At 43.0% G+C, this 27,462-nt stretch overlaps 1 protein-coding gene across 1 annotated transcript; it reads left to right on the forward strand.

Annotated features, from left to right (window-relative positions):
* Positions 1 to 24,221: 24,221 nt before the first annotated feature.
* Positions 24,222 to 27,327, forward strand: si:dkey-3h3.3 (uncharacterized protein LOC100144568 homolog). The gene is made up of 4 exons (XM_062451239.1): positions 24,222 to 24,460; positions 24,772 to 25,761; positions 26,010 to 26,227; positions 26,778 to 27,327. Exons 1-4 carry the CDS (start codon positions 24,437 to 24,439, stop codon positions 26,845 to 26,847), a joined length of 1,302 nt encoding a protein of 433 aa, XP_062307223.1. The 5' UTR covers positions 24,222 to 24,436; the 3' UTR covers positions 26,848 to 27,327.
* The last annotated feature ends 135 nt before the right edge of the window (positions 27,328 to 27,462 follow it).

Raw genomic sequence — 27,462 nt, forward strand, 5'->3', positions numbered from 1 at the left:
TTCTATTGCAACCACACACACACAGAGACAGAGCGAGAGAGAGAGAGAGAGAGAGAAAGAAAGAGAGAGAGAGAGAGAGAGAGCTATAGCAACTAAATCGCTCCCACCACCTCCCCCTGTTCCACTGCACGTTGCTTTACAACCTTGGAATTTATGTACCGAGGTAAATCATCACGGGGAAATATTCCCGACTTTTATCTGTTTGTTTATAGATCGAGAAAGGGGTTTGTTTCAATGTGTGATGAAAACATTTGCACAGGCCTGTATTCACATGTGTTTCTTGTGGCTGATAAATCCCTTATGTGGCTGAAGTAGAAAAGGTCATACACACGATCCTGCTGACAGTACTATGATAAACCACATCTAACACTGACGGGTTCGGCCAGCACTTACGCTAAATATGAATAAAAAGACGGAAAAAGTTTACTTGAATATCGCAAATCAAATATCTGCCTAATTCTAGATTGTGCGCCCAAGCATTCTGAATGATTATGATATAGGCATACATATCATTTAAAAAAAATATTTTCGGGTTGTATGATCATGTCTGTATAAATTCATCAAATTATGTCTCAATAGCAACATGTCTGAACGGATAAAAACTGATGTGAAGGGAGGCAGTTACATGTGTTTTTCCCGATATTTTTCCGACAGTATTTTCGACAATATTTTCGACAGTATTTTCCGACAGTAGCCTAATTGTTAAATGCTGTAATATGCCAATTTTCAGCACAGTGTGATAGCTTCAGCCAACCAGGCTGCAGTTGCCTGTCTGCTACATACATCAGACCACACTGGACACAAAAGAACATCACTATAAAAAGAGGACAGATCAGATTATGTTCTCTCTGGGGATAGCTGTATAAGCTGGTTAACTTGATTGGAGGGGTGTGTGTAGGGGGGAGGGGGATTTGGGGCTCCACAGCAGAGGGCAAAAATAAGTGTGCCCCCCAACTAACAGGTGGCCCAGTCTCTCTCAGCTGGCTCCCCCTGAACTGTGAACTCCGACCCTGACCTTGTGAGGGAAGAGCCTACAGTATCTTTCTCTCTGTTCTCCTCCCCGTCATTCACCATCACCCTCCTCCCTCCCCCTCCCTTCCTCTAGAGCTCGCTCTCTCACACGCCTGCTCACGCACATTCAGGATATGTCTCCCTGCAAAGAAATAAAACCCCCATCTTTTATAATGCAACGAGAGAGAAGCTGTAGAACGTTCTAGGGGGTGGGTAAAAGTGTTACTGTACTTGCTCTGGCGGAAACAATTCCCCCATGAATAATGTCTTTTGAGTCCCTGGAGGCGCACATGTCTATCTCACTTTCTCTTTCTTTTTTTTTACCCCTTTTTCAGGGAAAATAGAGGAAGAGGGGGGGGGCGTAAATTAACATAAAGGGAACCGAGCGACAAGGAAGAGGTTTGAAAGCCCTAACTGGTGGAGGGATAAAGTGTATCATTGAAAGGAATTATGTTGTAAATGACGGGGAGGGGTCGGGCAGCGACGTGCCCCTGATTCCCATCTGGTCTTTTTAAAGAATACCTTGTGGTAATTACCCCCAGATGGCTTTGTGCGTGCGCCCGGGCCGTCCAGCCAGGTGCCTGCAAGGCCTGCTGTGCCCTGCCTTTCACCAACGCCGCACGCGGTCACCACAAAGTGAACCCAAGGTCACCACCTGATTTCTTTCTCCCTTACAGGGTTTTAAACAAATACAAGCAGAGGGAAGCTCTTGGGTTGGACTGCCACAGTGAAACGCTGGTCTGAATATTCTCCCTTTTTCCCCCCTGGAGGGTGGGCTGGGAGGGTGGGCTGGGAGGGTGGGCTGGGAGGGTGGGCTGGGAGGGTGGGAGGGAGGGTGGGAGGGAGGGTGGGAGGGAGGGTGGGCTGGGAGGGTGGGAGGGAGGGTGGGCTGGGAGGGTGGGAGGGAGGGTGGGAGGGAGGGAGACTCTCTCTGCCGTTCGCCTATTGGAGGTCTGCGTTGTTTTGGTGTCGCTGGTCATTACTGATGGAGCTGCTTCTGTTTGCTATGGCGTTTAGGTCCAGTGACTTCATAAGGGATGTGACGCATACAGGATCCATCCAAACAGCTATGCATACATAGTTCCCCTGAGATTTCCCTACATTGCCGGAAACCTTGAATGCTGAACCTTCAGGCAGCCGACACTGTCCTCCCCTCCCAGGAGTCACAGCCTCAAACTACGTTTCTGGTGACATCCAGTCATCCAGGCTCCGCTGCTGCCAGCATGTCTGTTAACCGCCACAATCTGTGTCCTAATACTGAGTTTGCTTTGGCCATTCTTATCCAGAATGTGAAGTGTCTGCCCTCCACTCTTGACCCTCTCAAGAGGAGAGAATGAGGAGAGAAGGAGGAGAGACCTGAGGAGGTGTCTCTATGTTTACCTCCCTGGCTACCGTCTCGACTCCTGATTGGGACAGGGAATTGATTTTATCTCACTGTCCCTTGACTTTGTTTTATCCCAAGACCCATTTAGTCATTCACTCGCCATTGAAAAGAGGGTCTGTTGGTGACGGCGATATTGACGTTTAAAGAGGAAGATCCAACACTGATGATCATCTTGGAATAGCTCCGTCCATGAGACCATCTGTAACCCTGAGTTTGTCAGGGGTGATTCGCTTAGCATCAGAGGTCACATGTCGATCTCAAATGATTTGTTTATGTTTTATTTACATTACATTTTACATTTAGTCATTTAGCAGACGCTCTTATCCAGAGCGACTTACAGTAAGTACAGGGACATTCCCCCGAGGCAAGTAGGGTGAAGTGCCTTGCCCAAGGACACGTCATTTTTGGCACAGCCCGGAATCGAACTAGCAACCTTCTGCTTACTAGCCCGATTCCCTAACCGCTCAGCCACCTGACTCCCCTTTTATGCTTCTTGTGTTTACACACACCTGCTTGGCTGGTCATATGTGACTTGGTGTTATACTAACTTTCCACACCAACCGTTTGTCTTTCTCTGAGATGATACAGAATCTGTAGTTTTGAAAAGCAAAACTACAGATCAAAGCTTTTTTTTATTTAAGTGTACACACACATAAAAAAAAGGCATTTACCTATTTTTATATATAAAATCCACAACATGAAATCTTTTAGTGTTTTTATGAATCTAAAATCGGCTTCAAGTCATACACAAAGCTTGGAACCCCAGCCTACTCACAGTGTTCCCCATGCTAAGCATCCTCTCCCAACCTAGAGTGGCATTCACTCAAGCAGAGTTTGTGAATACCAACGTTTTTCTGTAAACAATAGGCGCTTGACCTTTGGCACAACCACACATAAAATACCCCCTGACTCTCATCAACCAGCCTGGGCTTTTCAGCGTTATTCATGGAAACATCCAGAACAAAAGGCACCTTGCCGGAGGGTCTTCTCTGCAGTTGCCGACAGCACAGCCAGGCACACAGGGGAATATCATTGTCAATGTCTGATGCTCTAAGTGACGTATACATCGAAATGGGGATGTATGTTTTTTTAGAATTTTCCGACACTAAAATGCATTAGTGGGATAAAAATGGTCGTGTCTGGGAGGAAAACTGACGATAACCATCCAAGGAGTGTCTTTTCTAAAAGGTCTTGTAGTATAGATGCTATATGGATTGTGTTTCTTCACTGTCATGAGTTCATAAACACATTGGCCGATAATTAAATACTTTTATTCAAGAGTAGGCTCCTCCTCAATGTCTTGGTTTTAATCAACACATTGCCTCCTACAGTGCTATTCCCTTCCAACCTAACCCACGGTTCACTGTGTCAGAGCCCCAGCTCTCCACTTCCAGATTCCAGACATGTTTTCTTCCAGTCTTCTCTGGTCATTATCCAGTTTGCACCAGGGAAACTTGCACCATGTAACCACAAAGCCTGCAGGCCACCAACAAAGATCATAGCCTAACTGGAATGATTTCACCCTCCGGCGGCCCCTTGTGAAGGCTACGCGCTAGGCTAGGCTAACCTGACCGACGGGACCGTGACCCGATGACAGACTGCGACACTGTCCTCTCTCTTTTCTCTCCGAATGCTATTGATTCTTTATTAAGCCAGTGAAGAGTTCACCAGAGGCTCTGCTGGTCCCTCGTGGATTCAGTCAGCCCTGAGAGAAAGGTGCCATTTATCTGTTGTGACAAAGTGCAGCCCTGAACAAACAGTATCTACCCGATGACATTTACTTTAACCTCTCCACTGGGCTAAATGCTACCATGCTAAGGCTAAATGCTACCATGCTAACCCAGTGCGTTTCTCTTCTCCTCAATGAACTTTTGTAGACCTGCTGTAGGCTGTTAGGATGTTTTTTTGTCTCCTTCTGTGTCATCCTCTGTTTAGGCTGGTATTAAAATAACAACCAATCCATGTTCTGTTGAAACTATAGGCTTGTCTCTTGTTTTGAAGAGGTATGTTTCAGTGGAAAACAAGGGATTTGGAACACAACAAGAGAAAGCTACAACTGTCTGGTCCGGATGATCCTAAATCTCTTTCGCTGCTGGTTGGAAAGCCGTTCAGAAGCTTTCGGCTTTATGTGATGATGTAGCGGCCACACAGGCTCTGCCCAACAGAAGCTTTCTCCATAGCAGCATCACTAATCACTAAGCTTCTCTGTTTGTGCATGTCTTCAGTTCTCCTGCACCTAAGACGCAATCTCACCGCACATAAGTGATGTTTCAAAGTTTGGATTTTTTTTTTTTTAAACCTTGCTCATCACTGTACCAGTTGGTGTTTGTAATGTGTTTTAACTGATGAACAATAAACTTTAAACTGATGATAAAATCCTTTGCATCCCATGAGGTACATAGCCAGAGAGGCTGCTACAGGGCTGAAAGGGAGATTAATGTCTGTTGAAGCTTGTTAGCTCAGACCTGACACCCTGGTGTCAGCTGGGGCAGTGATGTCACACAGTGATGTCACACAGTGATGTCACACAGTGGGCCCCCAAAACGCCCCGTGGAGCGGTGAAAGAAGGAACAGAGGCAACAGGAGCCTGCGGCTTGTCGAGGGGCTTCCTGCCTGCAGGGTCTCCACCTGGGAGGCCCCTGTTGGAGCCATGACGATTATTGAATATCGGAGATTGGGAGATTTCCTTTTAGGGACAACAGGCATGGACAGAGGGAGGGGAGGAGTAGGGTGTCGTAAAAATGTCAGCGAGCTCAAAGTACGTGTAATTGGCCCCCTGAAACGATCGTCAATTTTCTGTGTCAGGGAGCGAGTTGCTCATTGGAAAGTCACCATTGCTAACCTCAATGCCATCTTGATTTCTCCAATGAATGAAATTCTAGTTGTGTTAAAATGGATTTGTCAGTGACTGATCAATGACTGAGGTAATGTTGCCGTTTAGGTTTGGCTGTCGTTTGGCACGTGTCACTTCCTGTCTTTTCTGATCCATTTTTGTATGCAGTGACCCCTGATCACACATTTAAAGTTCCATCATGCAATGCTTCTGCATTCAACCCACATGCTGAAAACCAGACCAATTACCATTTTTATTTATTTATTTATTGCAAGAAAGAAATATTCTGAAAAAAATATCTATCACCTATTTCTACTATACTGTATCATCAAATTTAATATGCATTTGTGCTTTTTGTCCCAACATAATCACTAATGCTTTTCGGCTGGCTAAAACAAACTTCCCTGTTGTCTTTGTGATGACAGTGTTTCCCTTTTCAAATGGGGGGTTAATTAACAGGGAAAACGTTCCTCAGCCGCAGCTGGGGCATAATTGATAGAGTGCTATCTGGCTCGCCCAGCTAACATTATGCATGCACTACACTTAAAAATATACAATTATAGCTTGGTTGTAATGCTGAAAAGGTTGTGTCGGTTACATATGCTTGATGTAATTAATGTTACTTAAACATGGTGGGTATAACCTTGCCAAGAAAAATAGCACCAATAAGCAGAATTTTAGGAGGGAAAAAGGCAATTTATTTGGAACGGGTTACAGTACATAGATTATATTTGTCCATTAAAAAACTACAGAAAATGGACATTCCCACACAGAAGGGATTCTGGTTGAAAGATTAACAAGAATATGGCAGTACAGTGTTTTATTGGTTGGACATGTTGCCCTTCTGCCAATCAAATCCTTGACTTTAACACAACATTATCCACAGCTACATTATCCTGTAGTTCTGCTTTTCTCAGGTTGTGAGATATTTATGTATCTGTACATTTGTGGGCTGTCACACTTAAACACGGGTTGAAAAGGATCTGGCCATGTGATGGCTAAACTAATGGTTTGTCAGGGAGTCAGGTGGCTGAGCGGTGAGGGAAGCGGGATAGTAATCTGAAGGTTGCCAGTTCGATTCCCGGACGTGCCGAATGACGTTGTGTCCTTAGGCAAGGCACTTCACCCTATTTGCCTCAGGGGGAATGTCCCTGTACTTACTGTAAGTCGCTCTGGATAAGAGCGTCTGCTAAATGTAAATGTTGTCACTAGCAAGCACTGTTTATCAGGACTGGAACAGTGTTCTCTATTTTGTTGAGGTGTTTTTTTTAGGGACACTGTACAAATATGAGGGCACTCTGAGAGGGGATGCTGAAAACCTCCAATTAACGACTCCCATTGATGATCAACTCCATAACATCTTAAAATTTTCTTGCTACTACTAAAGAGCAGTACTTTAATGAGTATATTTCACCATCAACAGAGCCAGCATGTTCCCCCTAAACCAATCACTAATGCAAGCCTTTGTTTCTTTGATTCTCTAGTGCATACTAGCAGTGTTTTACTGATTATTTCAGCTCCTGTCCTGAGATGTAGCATGTTAGCATTAATGCATCTTTTGTTAACAAACAGACGACATCAAGATTAGTCTGTCCTTTTGGGCTCTGTGGCTCAGGCGGCCATCTTGACCTTTCATCTGAACTTTGGTGTGGCGGCGGTAAAGGATGCAGAAAAGAGGGTTGAGACACCAGGGTGGAAGTCATGCGATGTTCGCAGGGATGGAAAGAAAAAACATAACATTCATTGGTCGTTGTATTGATTTGGGGGAAGGTGTTGAAAAGGTCTTTGGTCATGCCCTTACCAAAGCATGCTAATTTGCTCGATCTAGTCTGTCAGGGGTATCGGCTGGGAGGAGGCAGAGCGTTCGCCATTGTGTTCCCTTCAGCGGGGATCTGGTCTGTGAAACGGGATTACTGGAGGTGACGCGGCCAGTGAAAGGACGTCCGTCACTTTCTGTCGGCTAACACGAAGGGGCGGCCCCAGCGACGTGATTGAGATGTAGAAGACGAGAAGGACTGGGGGAGGGAGAGGGGGAGGTCTGGGGGAGGGAGACAGGGAGGTCTGGGGGAGGGAGAGGGGGAGGGAGAGGGTGAGGTCTGGGGGAGGGAGGGAGAGGGTGAGGTCTAGGGGAGGGAGAGGGGGAGGTCTGGGGGAGGGAGAGGGGGAGGTCTGGGGGAGGGAGAGGGTGAGGGAGAGGGTGAGGTCTGGGAGAGGGGGAGGTCTGGGGGAGGGAGAGGGAGAGGGTGAGGTCTGGGAGAGGGGGAGGTCTGGGGGAGGGAGAGGGAGAGGGTGAGGTCTGGGAGAGGGGGAGGTCTGGGGGAGGGAGAGGGAGAGGGTGAGGTCTGGGAGAGGGGGAGGTCTGGGGGAGGGAGAGGGAGAGGGTGAGGTCTGGGGGAGGGGGAGGTCTGGGGGAGGGAGAGGGTGACAGCACACCCTCTTCTCATGCAGATTTCTCAGCCATGCTCATGTGTTTGTTTTAGTTTGTCTGCTGGTTGGTTTTCGATGGCCACACTGTTATGAGCTTGTGTCTGTCGCTACAACACAGCCTGTGGTTTGGTGGTTGTCAAAGTGCAGTTTAAAGTGGCACTCCAAGATACGGGAAAGGGAGAGGACCTGTAGCTCATGTAGACTATTTGTGATCATTAGCATCGGGCCTTGTGTGACGTGAAAAATGGACTTCTGTCACAAATGCCCGTATGATGTTAAGTTTTTATTTTTGGTTGAACTAATTATTTAACATTTACAATTATTACACTAAAAACAATTAGAAATATTACCAAAATAAAACACTAACATTTGTACAAAATTCCCAAAAAGTGTTGTATGAACATGTAAGAACACGCAGGCTAAGAGGATGTCAGAAGTTGTTGTCATCCATCAGTGCACCTAGCTTGTGCTTGTCATAACACCCAACACACACCCCCCCCTCCCCATTGTGTCTAAGCTTTGGGGTTTGATGTCTCCAAAGCCACATGAAACCCTAAACTATCACACCACCGTCTGCAGACAAACATGGACACCAGTCTTTGTTAAACACTCCTTTTTGCCTCGCATCGAACAAATACCCAATTATCTATTATGGCGTGCTGCCGATTGTGTAGCGTATACTTTTTTTTGCTGCCAATTTCTAAAGCTCTCACCTCAGTAGGTAGGACATCTGCTGGGGTTTCCTGCCTGCTTGTGAGCGCTGTCTGAGGAGAGGCTCTTTAACCTGATCACATAGGTATTTAGCTCTTAGTCCCCTTCCATGCTTTGTTTGTTTTATTTGCAGAGCAGGTGTTTTATAATCATTAGCGACTCTATGACGACCCCTTCCCTAAGTAGTGGGCAAATAGAGCCAGCAGACAGTCAGAGTTGGACAAGTGATTCTTCCCTCAATGGAACCATCTGGTGATGGGGCTGGGTCATGAAGCCAGTTTGGTTGGTGCTGTTTGCCAATGGTCCAATAATTGTGTTTTAAGGGACGTTGGTGAGTAAAGGACATATTCCGAGGAAGAGGGGTGGTTTTATAGAATGTTTCTAATGTCTTTGTCCACGGTCCCTAAATGACTGAGCCAACATGGGCTGTTTGTGTTGCTGTCCTTTACAGCCTGTGCTCCTTTCAGTAAATGTTTGTACTGCAAAGCCAGTAAGCGTTTCTCTGATTATATCTACGCTAATTGTTTGTTCTTGATACCAATCTCTCCTAGTCTTACAAGGTTATTTAACAATTACCTGTGTGAATGAATGCTGGAATCTATTATTTAAAATTAAAAATGTTTTTTTGGGGGGGTTGTATTTCAGTATTATTTTAACTTACTGTTAATATTAAGAGTGAGACAACAGCACCTATCTACTGTATGATTTCTTCGCAATATTTGACAATCCTCTATTTCCCTCTTTGAGCAAGTCTGTAATTTCAGTTGCTATCTTAATTTCATGCATATCCTCCCCTTGCCACTTAGTGTTGTAGTGTTTGTGAGAAAAAGGCCAGCTATGGCGATAATTATTCAAAACAAAATGCTACACCACTACACATAATTATGCCACTGATGCTAATTATTGTGTGAGTCATTAACGACTCATTAAACAATTACAGTCCCAGTCAATGATATGCTAATGAATTTCACATGGAACATACGTGGATGTAACTCTCAGCAAAGGTGAAGGATGGAGGAGGAACACAGCATGAATACAGTGACAGTGAGAGACTTGTCTGACTAGTTTTGACGTTAATATCATCATCCTCAAAAGACTCTGTGCAATCATCCTTATTACGGAGTTTAATGAGCATATTGATCATAAGACTTGTCACATGATTATCATTGATATTATTAAGCGTACATTATTCATGTGTCTTTAGCAAGTCTCTGGTACCCGGAACACTTTTTTTGCTCATTGTTTAGACGATTGAAATACCGGTTATCAATAGATGAGGATAGCAGAATCCAGAATCTCGATGGAAAAAAACATATGCAGATTAATTTGATTGCAGCGGTTCGTTCTTGGTGAGTTTTTTCATGTTGATTGATCACTGCCACAAGCAGCAGATTCAACACCACAGAAGAAGATCCCAGTGCTAATAACTACCAACACCACAGAAGAAGATCCCAGTGCTCATAACTACTGGGACGGCTTCTGGACAATGTTTACCATTCACTTGAAAGTGTGGCTTTGCACAGATCTGTGTGTGTGTGTGTGGGGGGGGGGGGGGGGGTAGTAGAGAGACATAGTTTTTGCACTTCAAAGAAGCAACAGTATGCTGGCATTAGCAACTATTTCTTCTAGCGGCAAATTATGCCCCCCCCCCCCCCCCCAACACACACCCACTCAGCCCCCCACCCCCCGCATCTCTTTTCCCAGAAGCCAAGAACCTTGCAAATTGATGTATCTCTCGTCTGACTATTTTTTTCTTCCCTACTTTTTTTTCTGAGAGGCATTATGGGCGTTTTAAAATATTAATATGAGAGTGCATTTAGCAGAGAGAGAGTAGCTCGCCCGGTATTCTCCTGTGGCCTCCATTTAGGTCACCAAGGAACCACTGCCTGGTCTCAGACTGATGATTTACCCTACATGTAACATTAAGGGATATTCTTGCTTTTTTTAAATGTAACATTAACAGATACTCTTGCTTTTCTAAACATAACATTAACAGATACTCTTGCTTTTCTAAATGTAACATTAACAGATACGCTTGCTTTTTTAAATGTAACATTGAGAAACCTTCTCATAATTTTCCTTGATTATTTGTTTATTTGTTATTTTTTATGAAATGCTTGTGGCCTTTGCATGATGGTCCGCTGCTGTGGTAAAGCAGACAGATATATGTGTCTGCCTGCTCACATACACGCAGACACACGCAGGTCCATCCACACAGTTATCATATTTTAATACTATTATCTATAGCGAAACGTTGAGAATAGAACAATAGCCACACACACATTGTACACACATACACGCACACAACAACACAACAACACACCCACTCAGAGAGCAGCAGCTATGGGGCTTGGCCCTGGACTCTGTAGCCTGACTAACCCAAACACTGATTAGAACAGACTGGATGTCATATCCAGTTATAGAGAGAGACACACAGTGCTTTCCTGGGAGACCAAACAACAAAAAAAAGAATCCACAAGTATACACTAACAAACATGACATGCACACTCTCTCTCTCTCTCTCTCTCTCTCTCTCTCTCTCTCTCTCTCTCTCTCTCTCTCTCTCTCTCTCTCTCTCTCTCTCTCTCTCTCTCTCTCACACACACACACAAACACACACACACACACACAGTAAACAGAGACAGGAGGATGAAAGACCCAGCCTTTCTGAGGTGAGGGATGTGCTTTGTGAACTAGGGCACGGCAGGCTTGTGAATTGTTTTGGCACAAAGACAGATGGACTGATATAGAGGCCCTACACTCACTCAGCCAATCAGAGACCTCACAAGCTATCCCTACACTCACTCAGCCAACCAGAGACCTCACAAGCTACTGCCCTCCGCCCTCCACAATGCTATCCTTCTGTACTCACATACATTATTAAATATACATTTAATTTTTTTAGGAATATATCAATGTGGATCTTTTTGATTTTCGGTAGACAAGGGGAACAACTGTTAGAATTGGAATGCTTGCATTCATTACAGACATCAGTATGTTATATCCTAACTTGCTGTCAGCTGAAGTAGTGAATGTTATTGGCAGGACGCTTTGCTATGTTTCAACTTTCCACGTTGATATTTCACACAGTGCCGTACTGTTTCCATATAGTGTGGACGATAACGTTTTATTCAACTCTTTAGTTTTTTTTCTGGAACATACCACAATATGAAGCAGGGGTAACAGTTGCTAAAAGGGTGACCTACTCCTTTATGTTAATGTCACATTTAAAAGCATCCGGCTGACACGTCTCATATGGACTTGTTTACATCCACTAGTTCATGGTCCGTTTCGGCTTTGTAGGTCAAAGAAATATAGAGGTCAGAACTGACTCAAGTCAGTGTGACACTTGTTATGGTTCCCTACATAACATATGAGTGCTATAGTTGTAAGTATGGCCGGGGTAAAATGTTAAATATTGATTAGGGAGCCTGACCCCTCTCAGCCTTTTAGGGAGACAGGCATAAATATCTTGCCTTCAGTCTCCTTTGGAGGATACATAATTCACCATGAAAGTAAGCTAATTATAATATTTTATGAGCTTGTGGAGTTTGTGTTTTGACATGTGTTTTTGCAGTGCAGGTCAGTCCCACTTGGGATTTAGGCTTGAAAATATGAGCTAAAGCGAACAATGAATAAAAAAATCCATCTCACTAATTCAACTAACTATTCCAACTGCAAATTATTGATGTTACGAAATGTAATCGTTCCCCTTTGCAGTTTTTAAAAGGAAAAAAATTCCCAATTCATGTACATAAAATGTTAAGAACAATTCCTAATTAAAGAGCCATGATTCATTTTAGTTTACCAGCATTAGCATATGGCTTGGTGCAACAGGCCCTAAGTTTGTTCAAAACCATAAATAAAAAGATTCTATATACATAAAGATGAAAACAAAAAAAAGAAAGAAACATCAAGCTAATAATAATTTTTGCTTCAGAATTACACATGGTGAATTAATATTGGAGACTAGGGACCTTTGAGCAAAAGTTACTTTTGTAAAACATAATAAATGGTTTCACAGTTATACATACGAATATAACATTTCAAATTTCTAGAAAGAAAAGTAAAAAATGTTGACTGACCAGCTGTGTCCACAGTTCAACATGTTAAGGAAAAACTCACCTCACACATGATTAAACCCAGCGAAGCTTCAGTCACAATAGACACAATTCCCCTCCTCATTCACATTCAGCTACTAACCTTTTAGAAACTATATTTACATGTAAACAGAAAGATAATCATGCCAATTTACAACATAGTAAACAAAAGAACATCCACGTGCCTGCAAGGTAGCCCCTCTTATTGAAGCAGCCATTGTTATCATATTGTCTCCGACAAATATCGCTCTGGAACACAAAGCCTTGGCCACACAACAGTGTCTTCTACTGCCAAATCCTTTATTACATTGGCCCTTTCTATCATAAATTGTAATGGAACATCAGGGCAGTAAAATGCTGGGCTACCTTTGATGTGTCTAATTTGATTAATATCTGGTCCCATCTTGCCACAATGCACTTTGCTTTATGCATTTGAAATGGTGGAGGCAAAGTAGTGTTGCATTGAGGAAAACAAACACTGCGTTTTAAACAAACAGGCTTGAGAGTGCATTATGAAATATAAACCAGAGTGTGGAAACACATTAAAATAAGAACCATTATATTTTGGGTTTCTAAAATGTCCACTTTTTTGGTCATCAAATCAGTGTGTGGTCATTGGCCAGACCTTCATTTCTGACATACCATGCCTCTTGAAGAACAAAACTAAAAATAATCATCACTGTAAATTTGTATTCCTTAATATATGTCTATCTCTTCTTTGAGGCATTCATTTAGAGTTATTTTTTATTAGTACTGTTTGAGTATTAGAAATAAATAAACTTCACTTTCACATAAATGTGTGTGCTACAAGAGAGTTGATCATAGTGAGATTAAGATATAGGAAGGTTTTGTAGTACAGTTGGTGGAAAAAAGTTAAGTAGTCTCCTTATTCTGACGGCAACTTCAAATTTAAACTGTCACTCAAAAATCGAATAGTGAGTGTGATAATTACTGTTATTAAGATGCTCTCGCTGTATGGAGATTATTTTAGAGATCCAGCACAGTTTTTCAGGGTAGTATTACACTGAGTTATTTTCACCTCTCCAAGACTAATGCATGTACTCGATGATAGTCTCGCCTTGGGGAAAAAAAGATTGTAAACAAGGAATAGCGTATGGTAAAAAAAAAAAAAAAAACCTGTGTGTGCCTGGTCTGGTGCGGCCCAGGGAGCTATTTTAAACATGTCTCCCAGACACCAGCAGCTTGAGCGCTGACACAGGTCTTGTGATGTTAAATAATTGAGTGCACACAGAGTAGAGAGCAGGAGTGGGGAGAGGAAGGAGACGGGAAATATATGTACAGAAGGAATATAGGAGGGGGGGGGACATATACAATCCTGACATATGGTGCACTGGTAGCAACTTCAGAAATGAGTCTTTGCCCCCCATCACGCCCCCATCACCCCCCCACCCACCCCACAACCCCCTACCCTGATTATAACAAACTCATGGGTTGGGATTACTGTTGCTCCTCTAAAAGTGCACATCTGGAGGGCTGTGAGTCTGTGTTTGTGTGGGGGGTGGGGTTAGCTACTCCTCTGTGTGTGTGTGGGGGGGCGGGGGGAGTGGGGTTAGCTACTCCTTTGTGTGTGTGTGTCAGCATTAAAGTTTCAGTGAGCCCCTGGCGCTGATACCGCTCCTGTTTGACACGTCTGTTTCCCTCCTCGCGTCGAAGCACATGCAGCTGGAAGGCAGCCATGGGCAACAGCATGTCACAGACACAGACCCCTGTCTCTAGGTGCCCCTGCACAGACCTCCCTCTCTAGGTGCCCTTGCACAGACCTCCCTCTCTAGGTGCCCCTGCACAGACCTCCCTCTCTAGGTGCCCCTGCACATACCTCCCTCTCTAGGTGCCCCTGCACATACCTCCCTCTCTAGGTGCCCCTGCACAGACCTCCCTCTCTAGGTGCCCCTGCACAGACCTCCCTCTCTAGGTGCCCCTGCACAGACCTCCCTCTCTAGGTGCCCCTGCACAGACCTCCCTCTCTAGGTGCCCCTGCACAGACCTCCCTCTCTAGGTGCCCCTGCACAGACCTCCCTCTCTAGGTGCCCCTGCACAGACTTCCCTCTCCAGGTGCCCCTGCACAGACCTCCCTCTCCAGGTGCCCCTGCACAGACCTCCCTCTCTAGGTGCCCCTGCACAGACCTCCCTCTCTAGGTGCCCCTGCACAGACCTCCCTCTCTAGGTGCCCCTGCACAGACCTCCCTCTCTAGGTGCCCCTGCACAGACCTCCCTCTCTAGGTGCCCCTGCACAGACCTCCCTCTCTAGGTGCCCCTGCACAGACCTCCCTCTCTAGGTGCCCCTGCACAGACCTCCCTCTCTAGGTGCCCCTGCACATACCTCCCTCTCCAGGTGCCCCTGCACATACCTCCCTCTCCAGGTGCCCCTGCACATACCTCCCTCTCCAGGTGCCCCTGCACATACCTCCCTCTCCAGGTGCCCCTGCACATACCTCCCTCTCCAGGTGCCCCTGCACATACCTCCCTCTCCAGGTGCCCCTGCACATACCTCCCTCTCCAGGTGCCCCTGCACATACCTCCCTCTCCAGGTGCCCCTGCACATACCTCCCTCTCCAGGTGCCCCTGCACATACCTCCCTCTCCAGGTGCCCCTGTAGCAGATACAGACCTCCCTGTCGCCAGGTGCCACTGTGGCAGGTAAAAGTGTTCAGTTAGAGCCACAGGGGCCTGAGTGTATCCGTACCAGCGGAAACATTCCCTACCAGTGTCAGACCGGATGCGTGGCGGGTCTCCCGGGGTATGTAGAACACCTCGAAGCAGTCCTTCTAAATTAGCACTGGTGACACAGAGTTAACCCTAGCCTAGTCCTGTTGAATCACACACACAGGGACCCGTACTGTACAGAGGCTAGTGGAACTGTAGCCACTCATTGCACATCAAGAATGAACATTTATTAGTATTAAAATAACAAATCTGATCTGGGGAAAACTGACATTGCATTTAATAGCCTGCATGTCTGTTGACTGAGATCAGTCCGGATCAGATAACTAGGTGAATATCACTCTGCATGGTCAGCTGCCTCCCAATTAAAGTCAAGGAAATTGACCCATTTGTAAAAATACATCAATGCACTGACATAAACATGCATAGATTTCATGCGTTACGTTGAATGAACCCCAACAAAAAGGATCTGATGTGCTTTAAAATAATCCTATGTCACTGAATATATCTGGGGTAGTTTGAGTGTACCAGTGATTTCTGAAAGAGTGTACCTTTAAGAGGATTTTTATTATTTTCTTCTTTCCTCCATTGAGGCAGCTAATGGCACAGGCCATGCTGAGTGACTGAGGCAGGCTAGAGTGTAGCCCAGGCCAGCTCTACATTAGCGTCCTAGCTGTACACACACTAAGACCATGCCTCCTCAAACACTGTGGTCAGTAATGAGTATGACCCTCCCCTCTCTCTCGCTCTCTCTCTCTCTCTCTACACACACACACACGCACGCGTGCATACATCTCACACACACCACAGGAGAAAATATGAAATATATCGCTTCATTAAATAATTTTCTTTCTAAATGTACAATACCAGACTCTATGAATAGGCCTCGTCATAACCTCACCGTCGCTGTATAATGACAAGGAAGAGAGGAGAAACTGTAAAACCCCTAAAATTGCTACTTCAGTCACCAAGAGCTCTGAAGTGGTGTTTTCATCCAATTCTGGCCAAAATAAACGTGTATTTTCATTACGCTTCGTGTCGGGAGGTTGCTAATGGATTCGGAATAAAAGAAAACATTTCAACGAGCCAAGGCGCTAGTGGCACATATACCTTTTTACTTCAGCGCATTTAAAAGCTCGACCGCGCGCTTGTGCTTGCCTTGGGGCTCTGCCATCGCTCCCCTATCATTGGTTGAATGAGTCAAAGATGACGACCCCGGTCTGTGTCGGCGCTTTGTCTGCAGTTACAAGTGATTCCCCAAGCTGAACAAAAAGCCTCGCTCACTGATATTCCCTCTATTCAGGACTGGGTGAATGGAAGAGTGTCGTCTCTGTGTGTTTTTGGATCATATGCCAACACGTCCAGTTAATGGTGGAGCGAGGGACAGCCAAGGCTGGCTTCTTCCTCCCAGGAAGAGGTGCCGTGTTTGTGATGCGTCCCTTTGTGAGAACACAAAAAATTCCCCCATTTACCATTGGTGACAAATCAAGATTATACAGTGAAACAGAATCAAGGTGACAGAAAAGGGTTTTATAAAATCAAGAAAAGCCTAGAATTAAGGCGTAGCTTACACTGAAAATTGTTACACTGGATCTCCTATAATTTCTCTCAGTCGCTTGTTTTACTACATGAAACAGACCTACATTCAAGAATCATATTTACAGTCTCTGCATTAAGGATTTGTACTTAACTAATTAGAACAGATTCTCTCAATTATAAGTAGTTTTTTAGAATATATCAGTATATCAAGGATGGATAGAGATATTCCTTCCTGCCCTGTGACACCCAGGGCCCAACAGGCAGGACCACACAGCATGCAGCTAACCAGGAGCAGCTTTCACTCTGCACTCTGTTGCGTTACGTTTAAATCACTTTTTCACAGTCAACATCAACTGTGTACGTACATTTCGAAATTAATTTATTTCAAGGCTTAACTTTACAACAATATTTAAAAACACATTGAACTTTTTTCCTATTTGGCTACCCTCAAAATGCACATTAATCAGGGCTGGTTCTGTGTCCTGCTAAATCTATCATTTGTATGTTGTCACGCCTCAACCCAGCTTTCAGCTAGAAGACTTCCAGACTGCCCTGCAGCTTCACTGGGGTGTGCTCCAACTAACCCTGCTCCTGTCACAGGCTGACATCCGGCTTGGCTTCATGTCCAAGCAGAGATACACACAACATCTTAACACCTCATTAATAAAAAAATAAAGTTCCTGCTGGGGAAACAGCAGAGCAGCTATCGTGAGACAGAATCCACATCACATAAAAATATATTTCCCATATAGAATGAACCCGTCTAAATCGCGAAAAAAGACGGAGCTACAGAGTTCCTTCTACGCAGGACTCAGTACTTGAAATATGATTTCCTCTTTTTATTTGTTTTCAAATTGAACTAGAGGCTGAGTAATGCAATCATTCTAGTCTCTTGATAAACATTTATAAAGTTCCAGCAGTCATACGCACACGTATACGCACACGTATACGCACACGTATACGCACACGTATACGCACACGTATACGCACACGTATACGCACACGTATACGCACACGTACACAGCTGAGCAGTGAAGTGTTGGAGATGTTGTCTCCTTTTTGGGGGGGATGTGAACATATTGATGGATGAGTGCTAAATGCCATTCGCTGAAAGTTGTAAATGTGAAAATGACATGAAGGCAAATGTGTACTTTTAAGACGAACACGGTTCCCTGAGTAATCTGAGTATAGACGGAAATGATTAATGATTAGGAGCGGACGCAGCTAATGTAAACAACTTAGACGTTTTCTCTCATGGAAAACAATATTTGCCCTTTAGCTAGTTAGCCCGTGGTCCGTCAGGGAATAGTATTTACACAGTTCTCAAAACTTCCCATTTCATCTGTCTGAGTTTGAAGAGCTCTTGAACGCACACTGTGTCCGTCCTGATGAAAGATAGTAGAGAGTCGAGGCCTTCCTCAAGGCCTCTGAAAATCTGTTGTCTTCATTTGTCACTCTTGGCATCTTTATACACTGTCGAAGGTTGACATGTAAAAAGTAACCCGTAAAAAAGTGACTTCCTGTGCTCGACCGCCATTAATATCATACCTTTTAGAGAGGAAACAGGTGGTGTTTAAAGGGCCGCCCCCTCCTCCCTGCTCATTTGAGGGATTTAATTTATGATGGTTACCATAGCAACTATCTCCTTCACCGGGCTTATTCCTACCCTGAAGCAACCAGCAGACAGAAGTCCATTAATAACTCCATCCTGCTTGTTGAGGAAGCGTGGATCTTCCTATCCAGGGCGCGGTCCTAACTAGCAGTCTAAACATAGCATTTGTCAGCCATGTCATTTCACCACCTTTAAGTGATGGCTTCAAGTTTCCTTTTACATAAATGTATCACAGGAGAGTGAAAAATGACTTCACTTTAGCTTGTGGGAAATGGTGTAACGAGTAAAGCAGGATCTGGTTTGCATCAAAACCGGAGTTAGCTTGATAGCTAGCAATAGGGAATAGTGCATCCAGACATTAGTAGGCCGCAGTCACTGCTCAGTGAAGGAATTAGTCGGAATAACATTGAAGATTGATAGTGATGTCCTGATACAAAACCTGCAGGAGGGAAGAATTAATCACTTTGCCACACTGCAGCTGTCATCAAAAAGCTGGAGTCAGACTAGTAACCGTCACTTTTGCAGAGAAGTAGTATTTCAGGGAAATGCAAAAATATAGAAACCAAAAATAAATGAATATATATGTTCTGTTGATTGTTGGCTCTTGAAGATACACCACCCGGCCATTAGCTTTAGGCAGCGTTTGTGGTGGAGGCTATTGTAGAGGTCTTCAAAACCTTTTAAAATGCCTCTACATGTAAGAAAGGTTCAGCTTGTGAGTATCCCAGCTAAAAGCCTTGTACCCCTCCCCCAACACACACTCAGAAACCAACTTTGGAGATGACTGTTGTTCTCCTTTGAGTTTGTCACAGTGACAATATAGTCGAAATGTCAATCCATTTACGATCCCTCAGGCACACGTAAATTGATTTGAGGTGCACCCCTTTCTCTGGAAGTTTAAGGACTTCGCCCATACTTTCAAATGGCCCATTCCAGCCCTCAGAGGTGACTGTTGAGGAAAAAGTCAAAAGAAACAGCGTTGCGATTGCGAAGCCACCTTTAGTATGGAGCGGAAACTGAGGGCTGGCAGTGCTTGAAATCCCCATTAGAGTACTCTTTGTCCTCAGATTGCTAAAAGAGGGTGGAGTTGGTCTTCTCAAATACTATCAATCAAATCTGGTTCAAATCCCATGAACATATAGGTGACTGTCTTAATCTGAGCTGAACACTGCAGTTCTCAGCAGAGGACTTAAATCATTTGAGTGAGTGATAAGGAAGGATGCTGTTGGGGTCTGTGGGACCTATTTCAATGGTTATCAAAACAAATCTATCTGTCTGCCTGTCTCTGTCTGTCTGCCTGTCTCTGTCTGTCTGCCTTTCTCTGTCTGTCTGTGACTGTCTGTCTGCCTGAATCTCTTCTGCTTTAGTTGAAAGCTGTACCCTTTGTAGTGTATGAAACTAGCTTGTGGGAACCTGCATGCTCAACACATAAAGCATCTCTCCATCTACAGCCCTTTTCTACCAAAAGGTCATGCAAGAGAATCGTCCATTTTAGATTTTTGTGGCTGCGTTCATTGACTTTTAATGAGGAGTCACGTAAGCTATCGACTGCTGACGGTGACGGCTGTGCTGAGGAGGGGGCGGAGCATTTGGCATAAAAAAAAAGATTTTGTACAGTATGATGCAAGATTGAATATCTGAAAATGTAACGTTGTATTTTTCATCTTGAGAACTTTGGATTTGTTTTACTGAGAATGAGGTGGATGTTGGTTTCCTGATCATGTCAATATGAGTGTAAAAGGGGTGTGTTTTGTTTTGTGTAAGTTAAAGACCTTTTGTAAAGATGCATAATGACAACTGCTAAAGCCTGAATTAGTTTGTCTGTGCGTTCCTGTCTGGAGTTTGTCCCAGAGGTGATGAATGAACGCTTTCCTATAATGCAGTCCAAATGTTACACGGATGCTTAAATCATGCATGTGATTTGTTTGTGTCGATGAAATAATGAAGGATCATTATCCAATTAAATTCCAGATAAGAGTTGAGGAATGATAAACTACCCCGGGAAGTCAAGTAAGCATTTGCATGATGAAGACAGGACCTGTTCATTCATGCCATGCCACTACTGGGGCATTTAACTAGCATTAATTATGCTAATGTTTACTCATTAACTGGCCTGCATCTCCTTGTCTTTCCTACCTCCACGCTTCTACAATAAGTTTCAGCAGCAACCCTAATCAATAAAATTGCCTTGCCCCCTCTAGATTTGACCTCTTTCATCCCTTAATTCCCTCCTTGATGCCTTTACGATTATTAAAAGTTGGAAGTCAGGGTAAAAAAAAGAATAAAAATAAGTAATAAGTGTTTTTTGTCAATCACATTTCAAACAGTTAAGTTATTGTGGTTTTTGATTGGGATTGTCTCTGTTTCCTTCTGACCATAGTCAGGATGTCTTGGTTTGCTTGATATGAATTAATCTTAGTTGATTATGTCAAAGTAGCATAAAATATATTAAAATAAGTCTCCTTATTTGAGTAGCTGGAGGAAAACTAAATGCATGATATGTTATAATCTCTCAGGTTTGACAAGATGTATGTTTGTGTTTCATGGCTTAGGTTTATCTTGACCTAAACACATCCGTATTATTCATGTTTCACACATGATTTGGTGTATTAAACAGCTAATAACACAATATAGTTGTTTGTTATTGTGTTGCTAAAGAGAGGGGGTTGGGGGGTCATGAAGGTGTTATCGATGCAGATTAAATAGTCTGGGAGCCATTTTGTTCATCTAATTGTTATGAACACAACAGAATCCACTGATCGTTTTGTTTACAGTGTGGCTTCAGAATACTGGATAACCCAGAACCAACACGTTGAACACAATAAGTAGGACATTCCTTATACCAGGAACAGTCAATAAAGTCTAACACAGATAGCCAACAGATGCCTCATTTGCAAAGAGCACATAGGCACTTTTAGGTGAAGGATGGATGTTGAACATATTGAAACATTTTAAAAGCCAAAAGCTTCATAGGGCCGCATTTAAGCTTGTAATTCTACCGTTCAAATATGGGTCAATTAAAAAAAGCGATATTCAGACAGACAAACACCAACAATGTCTGCATTGTAAATAAACAAGGCAGTACCAATAAATGCATTGAGAATACTTGTTAATTAGCTGCGGTAATTGAAAGAGCAAAGTCACACTTGAGCTTAATGGGTATGTTGTAGTTTATAAGCTTTTATATTCACATTGGTCAATTTTGAACATTGTAGCATGTTTTTATTAGCATAAATAATTGGAACTCTGCTTTTCATATGGTCTAACTAAAACCAATAAAAAACGAACTCATACTGAAATAATGCATTCAGGATGTTTTGAAGTAATGGAAAATATAAATGTTGTGAGAACTGAGTAAATTCTTAAAACATTAATGATTGCATTCTAACCGTAGTTACTTTTCCTGAATGCATTTAATATGCAGAATAGTTTTTTATTATTGTGTAGTTATAGTCATCAATACAGGCTGTACAAACCGAAATAACTAAGACAGACAAACAACAACATAATTAGTACATCCGCCATGTCGACATGAGATTATAGCGTCGGTTTATTTGAGTCTGTTGTCTATTCTACTCATAAACCCTATTGTTTGACACCAATAGCCTACTTTCCTTGCAATGCGCTCTGTTTCTGCTCGACATGGTGACCTGTGAAACGGCAGGATAAGGAGCCATACTATCACAAGCACATCCACATCACCTGCGAGAAATCCACCCATAACTCATATTCTGACACAGCAGGAGACTCTTTAAAAAGGCATTTCACATATATATATTGAAAGTATAGCCTATATACACTGTCGCTGTGACGTGGAGAGCAGACTGTATGAGGAAGATAACTAATTGCTTTAAATTCACACAATTTAAAATAAATTGTGAATTTGCTAATGAAATACAGTTTATCGGATTTACAGCGTCTACAAAGCAAGGAAGATCAACTTTCCAAATTCGTGTTTGAACTGCATGTGACGCTGATCTAGTGTCTGTGTCGTGTCGCGTGGATGCTTTCAACCTGCGATGTTCTGCTCGAGCTTTTTGTGATCAGATTATGAATTGTACTTAATCCTTATTCGGTCTGCCGCCGTTTCTTTGGTTCAATATAACTAATGTGCATTCTATTGGCTGCATTTGACAGATGTCTAAATCTCCCTCTATCCAAATCCACATAATACTTTCACTGCTATTAAATCCACACTTGAGGAGTATAAGCTCTGCAGGCTGCAAAATGTGCACACATTCTCAATTGGATATTTTGTGAACTGACAGTAAAATCCTACAACCAAGAAGCCGTGATATCCATTAAGATTTTCAAGTCAATACAGACAATATTTCTAAATCTGCCGGAATAAAATCATGTTTGTCCTTTTTCCAAAAAAAAAATGTTTAACTGCCTAACCAGTTGAGTAATACAGTAGCCTACAGTCCACAAAGTACGATCGCAATAGCGTTGCACAGTACAGACACAAAGGTCTCTGTCCACCTCACGTCTACCACATCAGAAAAACAATATAACTTTGACATAATAATAATGTAAAATAATAAAAGCCTATTATCAATATCTTTTTAATGGGTTACCCTTATTACACAAATATTAATAATACAATATTGTAATTACTATTACAAATATTAGGCTATGATAATCTGTTACATAATTTTGTTTATATACATATTGATTTTTAATAATTGCTTGTTATTGTTATTATTAATTCAGATTCATTAGAACCTGTAAACAACTTTAAGTGCACTGCAAGGTAAACATCTTATCCATATTAATAAATTATATTCTAGATTAGAGATGAAAAACGCACCAAATAGGCTATGAATCCAATGCACATACATTTACAAATAAAATAAAATAAATCTGATTTATTGAACGGTTCCTATCTGGCAAGTCGCAGGCTATTAATTATATCTTAAAAGAAGAAGCCTTTTCAAGTGCTTCTGTAAGACGAAACTAAAGAAGACTACAGCCTAAATCTGATATCAGTTACAGACATGGAACATAGCTGTCACAGTTTCTTCTCCGTCTGTCATTTAAAATTGTAGTAGCTCCATTAGCAAATGACGACCAACAAAAAGGCTATAAAAATATAAAAACTGGACAGATGTACTATATTGCTGGATTTCCATTTTCAGAAATGTTATCGAGATGTCAACGCTAACCCTCCAAACGGCTTGTGGCATACATACTGCAATCCCTGCTGTGGTCCGGCCAGTCGACTACTATAGAAATTGTTCGAAAAATCGCTGTATCGTCGTCCTCTTATAGTGGGACTTAATTTGTGAATCTTCATGCAGGTGGCTAGTTCTGAGAATGGTCTACCGTTTCAATGGCCCAAGACTCTCTCTTGGTCCAAGGCTACCGTATAATTAATTTTAAATTACTTCGAGCACCATATCATTAGGGTCAGAATGGAAGACTGTCACGATTTCCACAGGCCTGATCATTTCTGTCTGTCTGTGGTAATATTGACGCGAACAGCATTAATCCATATAAGTGGAGCCTACAGTACCAACGCAACATTTAGATAATTTAAAACGTCTTTATTGTGTTTATTTTTTATTGTGAAGCAACAGCATGTATTTTATTGAAAAACCTAAACTATTGTAGAAATTATAAGTAAAAAAAAAAAAAAGGCATTTCAGTATTCCCATACAACGTTTTGTTCAGTTACGATTGGCTCATTATTAAAAAATTAATTAAAGCCGTTTGTAATGAAGAGAGAAGGAAAGCCAGTGCCTGGGTGTAGTGTCATGTTTGGAATAGAGCGCCATCACGCGGACAGATCGACAATGGCGCTCGAGCGCAACCCTCCTCCTGAACCCCTCCACAGTCTCCTACTGACCTCAAGTGGCCAAACACCAGCAGCGCACATCAACTTTTATGTACGAAAACACCTCCCACACTGACGCAAATCGAAACTAAAAGTTTATCCTACCACTTTGAATTCAAACAATGCAATCTGCCCAACGTCTAGCTAAACGAGGTCCTGGATAATGGTCTTCTTTCAGCCCGGCCCACTTCTGTTTGTTAGCAGGATTAGCGACCATGAAACACAAATATGTTGTTATTGTATCTATCTAGGTAGCAACTGCGTTGCGTAGAAATATTAAACGCACAGGAAGTTCCAGCACCATGGCTAGCTCGTCTATGAAAGAGGTGTGTATAATACAATCAAAGTGTTGTGTGTAGCTAGTTGATGTTGGCATGCTCTCGTTTTAATATTTGCTTGATGGATCTGTCATTCGCAGATTCCTCTCGTTACAGTTCTGTATAATCTTACTTGGCCTCGGATTTTCCGTAGCAGTCGACACCCATTTTTTTTTGTCTTAAAGTGTTTTTAATAAAACATATATCAGCTGGCAGTCTTTTAGCTATGCTGCTAAACTGAAATAGTTTTATTATGACAGGTGTTTGACATATGTTCGTTTTTGCATATTTCAGTGTCTTCCTTGTGTCGTTGTTTTCAGATATTTTCAGATGTCACGCTCACCGTTGATTTAACCACTTTCAAAGATCCAGACATGGTTAAGGAGATTTTTAAAGAATCTAAACACAAAATAAAACAAATTACAAAAACGTCACAATATCAAGCTGAGGGATCCTTTGAGGACATTGAAGATGTGTTTGTGAAGTTGTCAAGCTTGGAAAGACACACCACTTCTGGGAGCAAACACCAACAACAAGCTCAGATGTCCCCAGATCAGGTGAAACCAGTTGACATACAGGGAACTGTCATGGAGTACATGCAACACAAATGTTCAAAGGAATTACGCAGAATCGAGGCTAATGATGTAACAATATCAACATCCTTAGGAAAAACAGACAAAACGGTTTTGGTGTCATTCAAACCTCTCGGTCGAAGCGGTAGCAGCCAGGCCTGTGCTCACTTCGCCCGAGAGAGATTCATCACACTCTATCAGCGCACAGCAACAGACCTGAGAGTCGTGTCTCACAGCGTGGCAGACCAAAACCTGAGCTACTTGCAAAATAACTTTCCTGAGCTGTGGATTGTAAGCAGGTCTGGGAACATGACTGTGACGGGGCCGTACGCACACATCAGGAGATTGGAAAATTTCTTAAGCAACAGAAAGTCTTCCACTCCGGGGAGAAACACTACGACACAGAGACAAAGAGCAGGAGCCTCAGGTGCCTCACCTGTCAGCCACGCCCAGCAGCAGGACGACTCGGAGGACACCTGCGCCATCTGCATGGACAGTATCCGCGAGAGACACAGGGAGACACTCAAGTGCAAGCATTCATTTTGCACAAGCTGTCTGAAGAGGGCATTTGAGTTCAAGCCTGTTTGCCCAACTTGCGGGGCGCTGTACGGGGAACTGAAGGGGACCCAGCCTGAGGGGGGTTCGATGTCCACCAGCATAAGGTCTTCCTCTTTGCCGGGATATGAGAAGTGTGGGACTATCGTTATTTGTTACGAAATCCCAAGTGGCACTCAAAAGGTATGCAAACTTCAGACACGTGTGAATTACTTTTACAAGATGGCTTTGTTGGGTTGTTTGGTTGTATTCTGTATTAAACATCATTTATAGTATAATTTGATGTTGAAACAGGATTAATTGGGGCAAAGGTCTTCGATGAAGAAGCGTTTTGGGTTTGTGTCAGAGGCACCCAGACTGATAGAACAGCTCTGTGATACCGTCTCGCTGGCAGCTTATGGATGTTGACGTTGTGGACTGTTGTCCTTCAGGAGGAGCACCCGAGTCCAGGAGAGCGGTACGAGGGAGCCGCCCGTACGGCCTTCCTCCCCGACAACCCAGAGGGACGGAAGGTTCTGCACCTCCTGAAGAGAGCCTTCGACCAGCGGCTCGTCTTCACCGTGGGCCACTCCTCCACCAGCGGAAGGGACAACGTGGTTACGTGGAACGACATCCACCACAAAACTGCTACACATGGAGGGCCAACATGGTACGGGGCTTTAGAAGTGGGGTCATGTGATCAGTAGTCACACCTATCCTCTATATAAGCCACAGGCGTGAGCTGGCTCTGGGCATATTGATAGGAGGGGACAGACGGTAGGTGCTTGAAGATTTAGTGGGGGAGATGAACAAGGAATGAGATCAACCAAAAGGTCACTGTTTGCCAACAATACCTTAACTTTAAATTAGACTAGAAACTGTAGAACTCTAAAACTCATCAAATCTCAGTCTAAAAACTTCCAAGTGGTTCTACCCCAAACCACAATCTCTCATATCTGTTTCAATGGTTTCAGCTGTTTGTATATTGCATTTTCTGGTGGCGGGGTGGAAATTGCAAGGAGAGGAACTGCACGCTATTTGTTACTTTGGTGTAGTCTCAAGTTGGGTTTCTCGAGTATACAGCCGTTGTGCAGAACCACACCGCCACAGATGAGGCGTCTGTAGACTACTACATCTTCCTGTCAGAACACTGGCATCAAAGTGCATGTCATCAATTGGTCTGTATTAACCTCTCTTGTTTTCATTTCTGTCACTTGCAGCTACGGTTACCCTGATTCTTATTACCTGAAGCGTGTTCAAGACGAGTTGAAAGTGAAGGGAATTCAGTGACCATCTCTGAGAGTACACACACTGGACATAAGTATGGAGTATAAGTTGTGATTTTGTAAACTCTCAAAACTAATTGATTTACATGGCAAACCAAGTATAATATGTTAACTGTCGTTGATTGATTGTTTGGAATTCACAAACAGTATGTCTCTGAAGATGTAGATTTAATGATTTACCCTAAAGCTGGCTGGCATGGGTAACACAATATGTTGGGTGTCGAGAGGTAATACATTGTCGTATTCATAGAGATAAGCTGATTTATGAGCACATTTTTTGTTTAATGAACATAAACAAGTACATAAGCTACTATGTTTGTAACTTATAAAAAGCCAAAAAAGCCATAATAATATGCAAAAAAATGAAAACGCAGTAAAAACTGAATACAGAAAATATTTGGCCTCCTTATTGTTGTGGCAATATTTACAATATATACAATTTGTATTGTCATATTTGCCATTACTCCATTTCTATAAGGCACCAAATGCTAAATAGCATAATAATACATTTTCACTAAAATTGTGCAGGAAATGACAAAGTCATTTAGATCAAAGAAACATTTAGATTAAATAACTCACAAAGTGGACCAAATCAAATACACTGTTGATCATATTGTGT

The sequence above is a fragment of the Osmerus eperlanus genome, chromosome 25 (genome assembly GCF_963692335.1).
Source record: "Osmerus eperlanus chromosome 25, fOsmEpe2.1, whole genome shotgun sequence".
Taxonomy (NCBI): Eukaryota; Metazoa; Chordata; class Actinopteri; order Osmeriformes; family Osmeridae; genus Osmerus; species Osmerus eperlanus.

What these genes read in the sequence shown, in the direction of transcription:
- si:dkey-3h3.3 (XM_062451239.1), top strand. Translation starts at nt 24,437, where the DNA reads ATGGCTAGCTCGTCTATGAAAGAG. An exon ending in CTAGCTCGTCTATGAAAGAG is followed by an intron (nt 24,461 to 24,771) that starts GTGTGTATAATA and finishes CGTTGTTTTCAG; the next exon opens with ATATTTTCAGATGTCACGCT. An exon ending in ACACATGGAGGGCCAACATG is followed by an intron (nt 26,228 to 26,777) that starts GTACGGGGCTTT and finishes TGTCACTTGCAG; the next exon opens with CTACGGTTACCCTGATTCTT.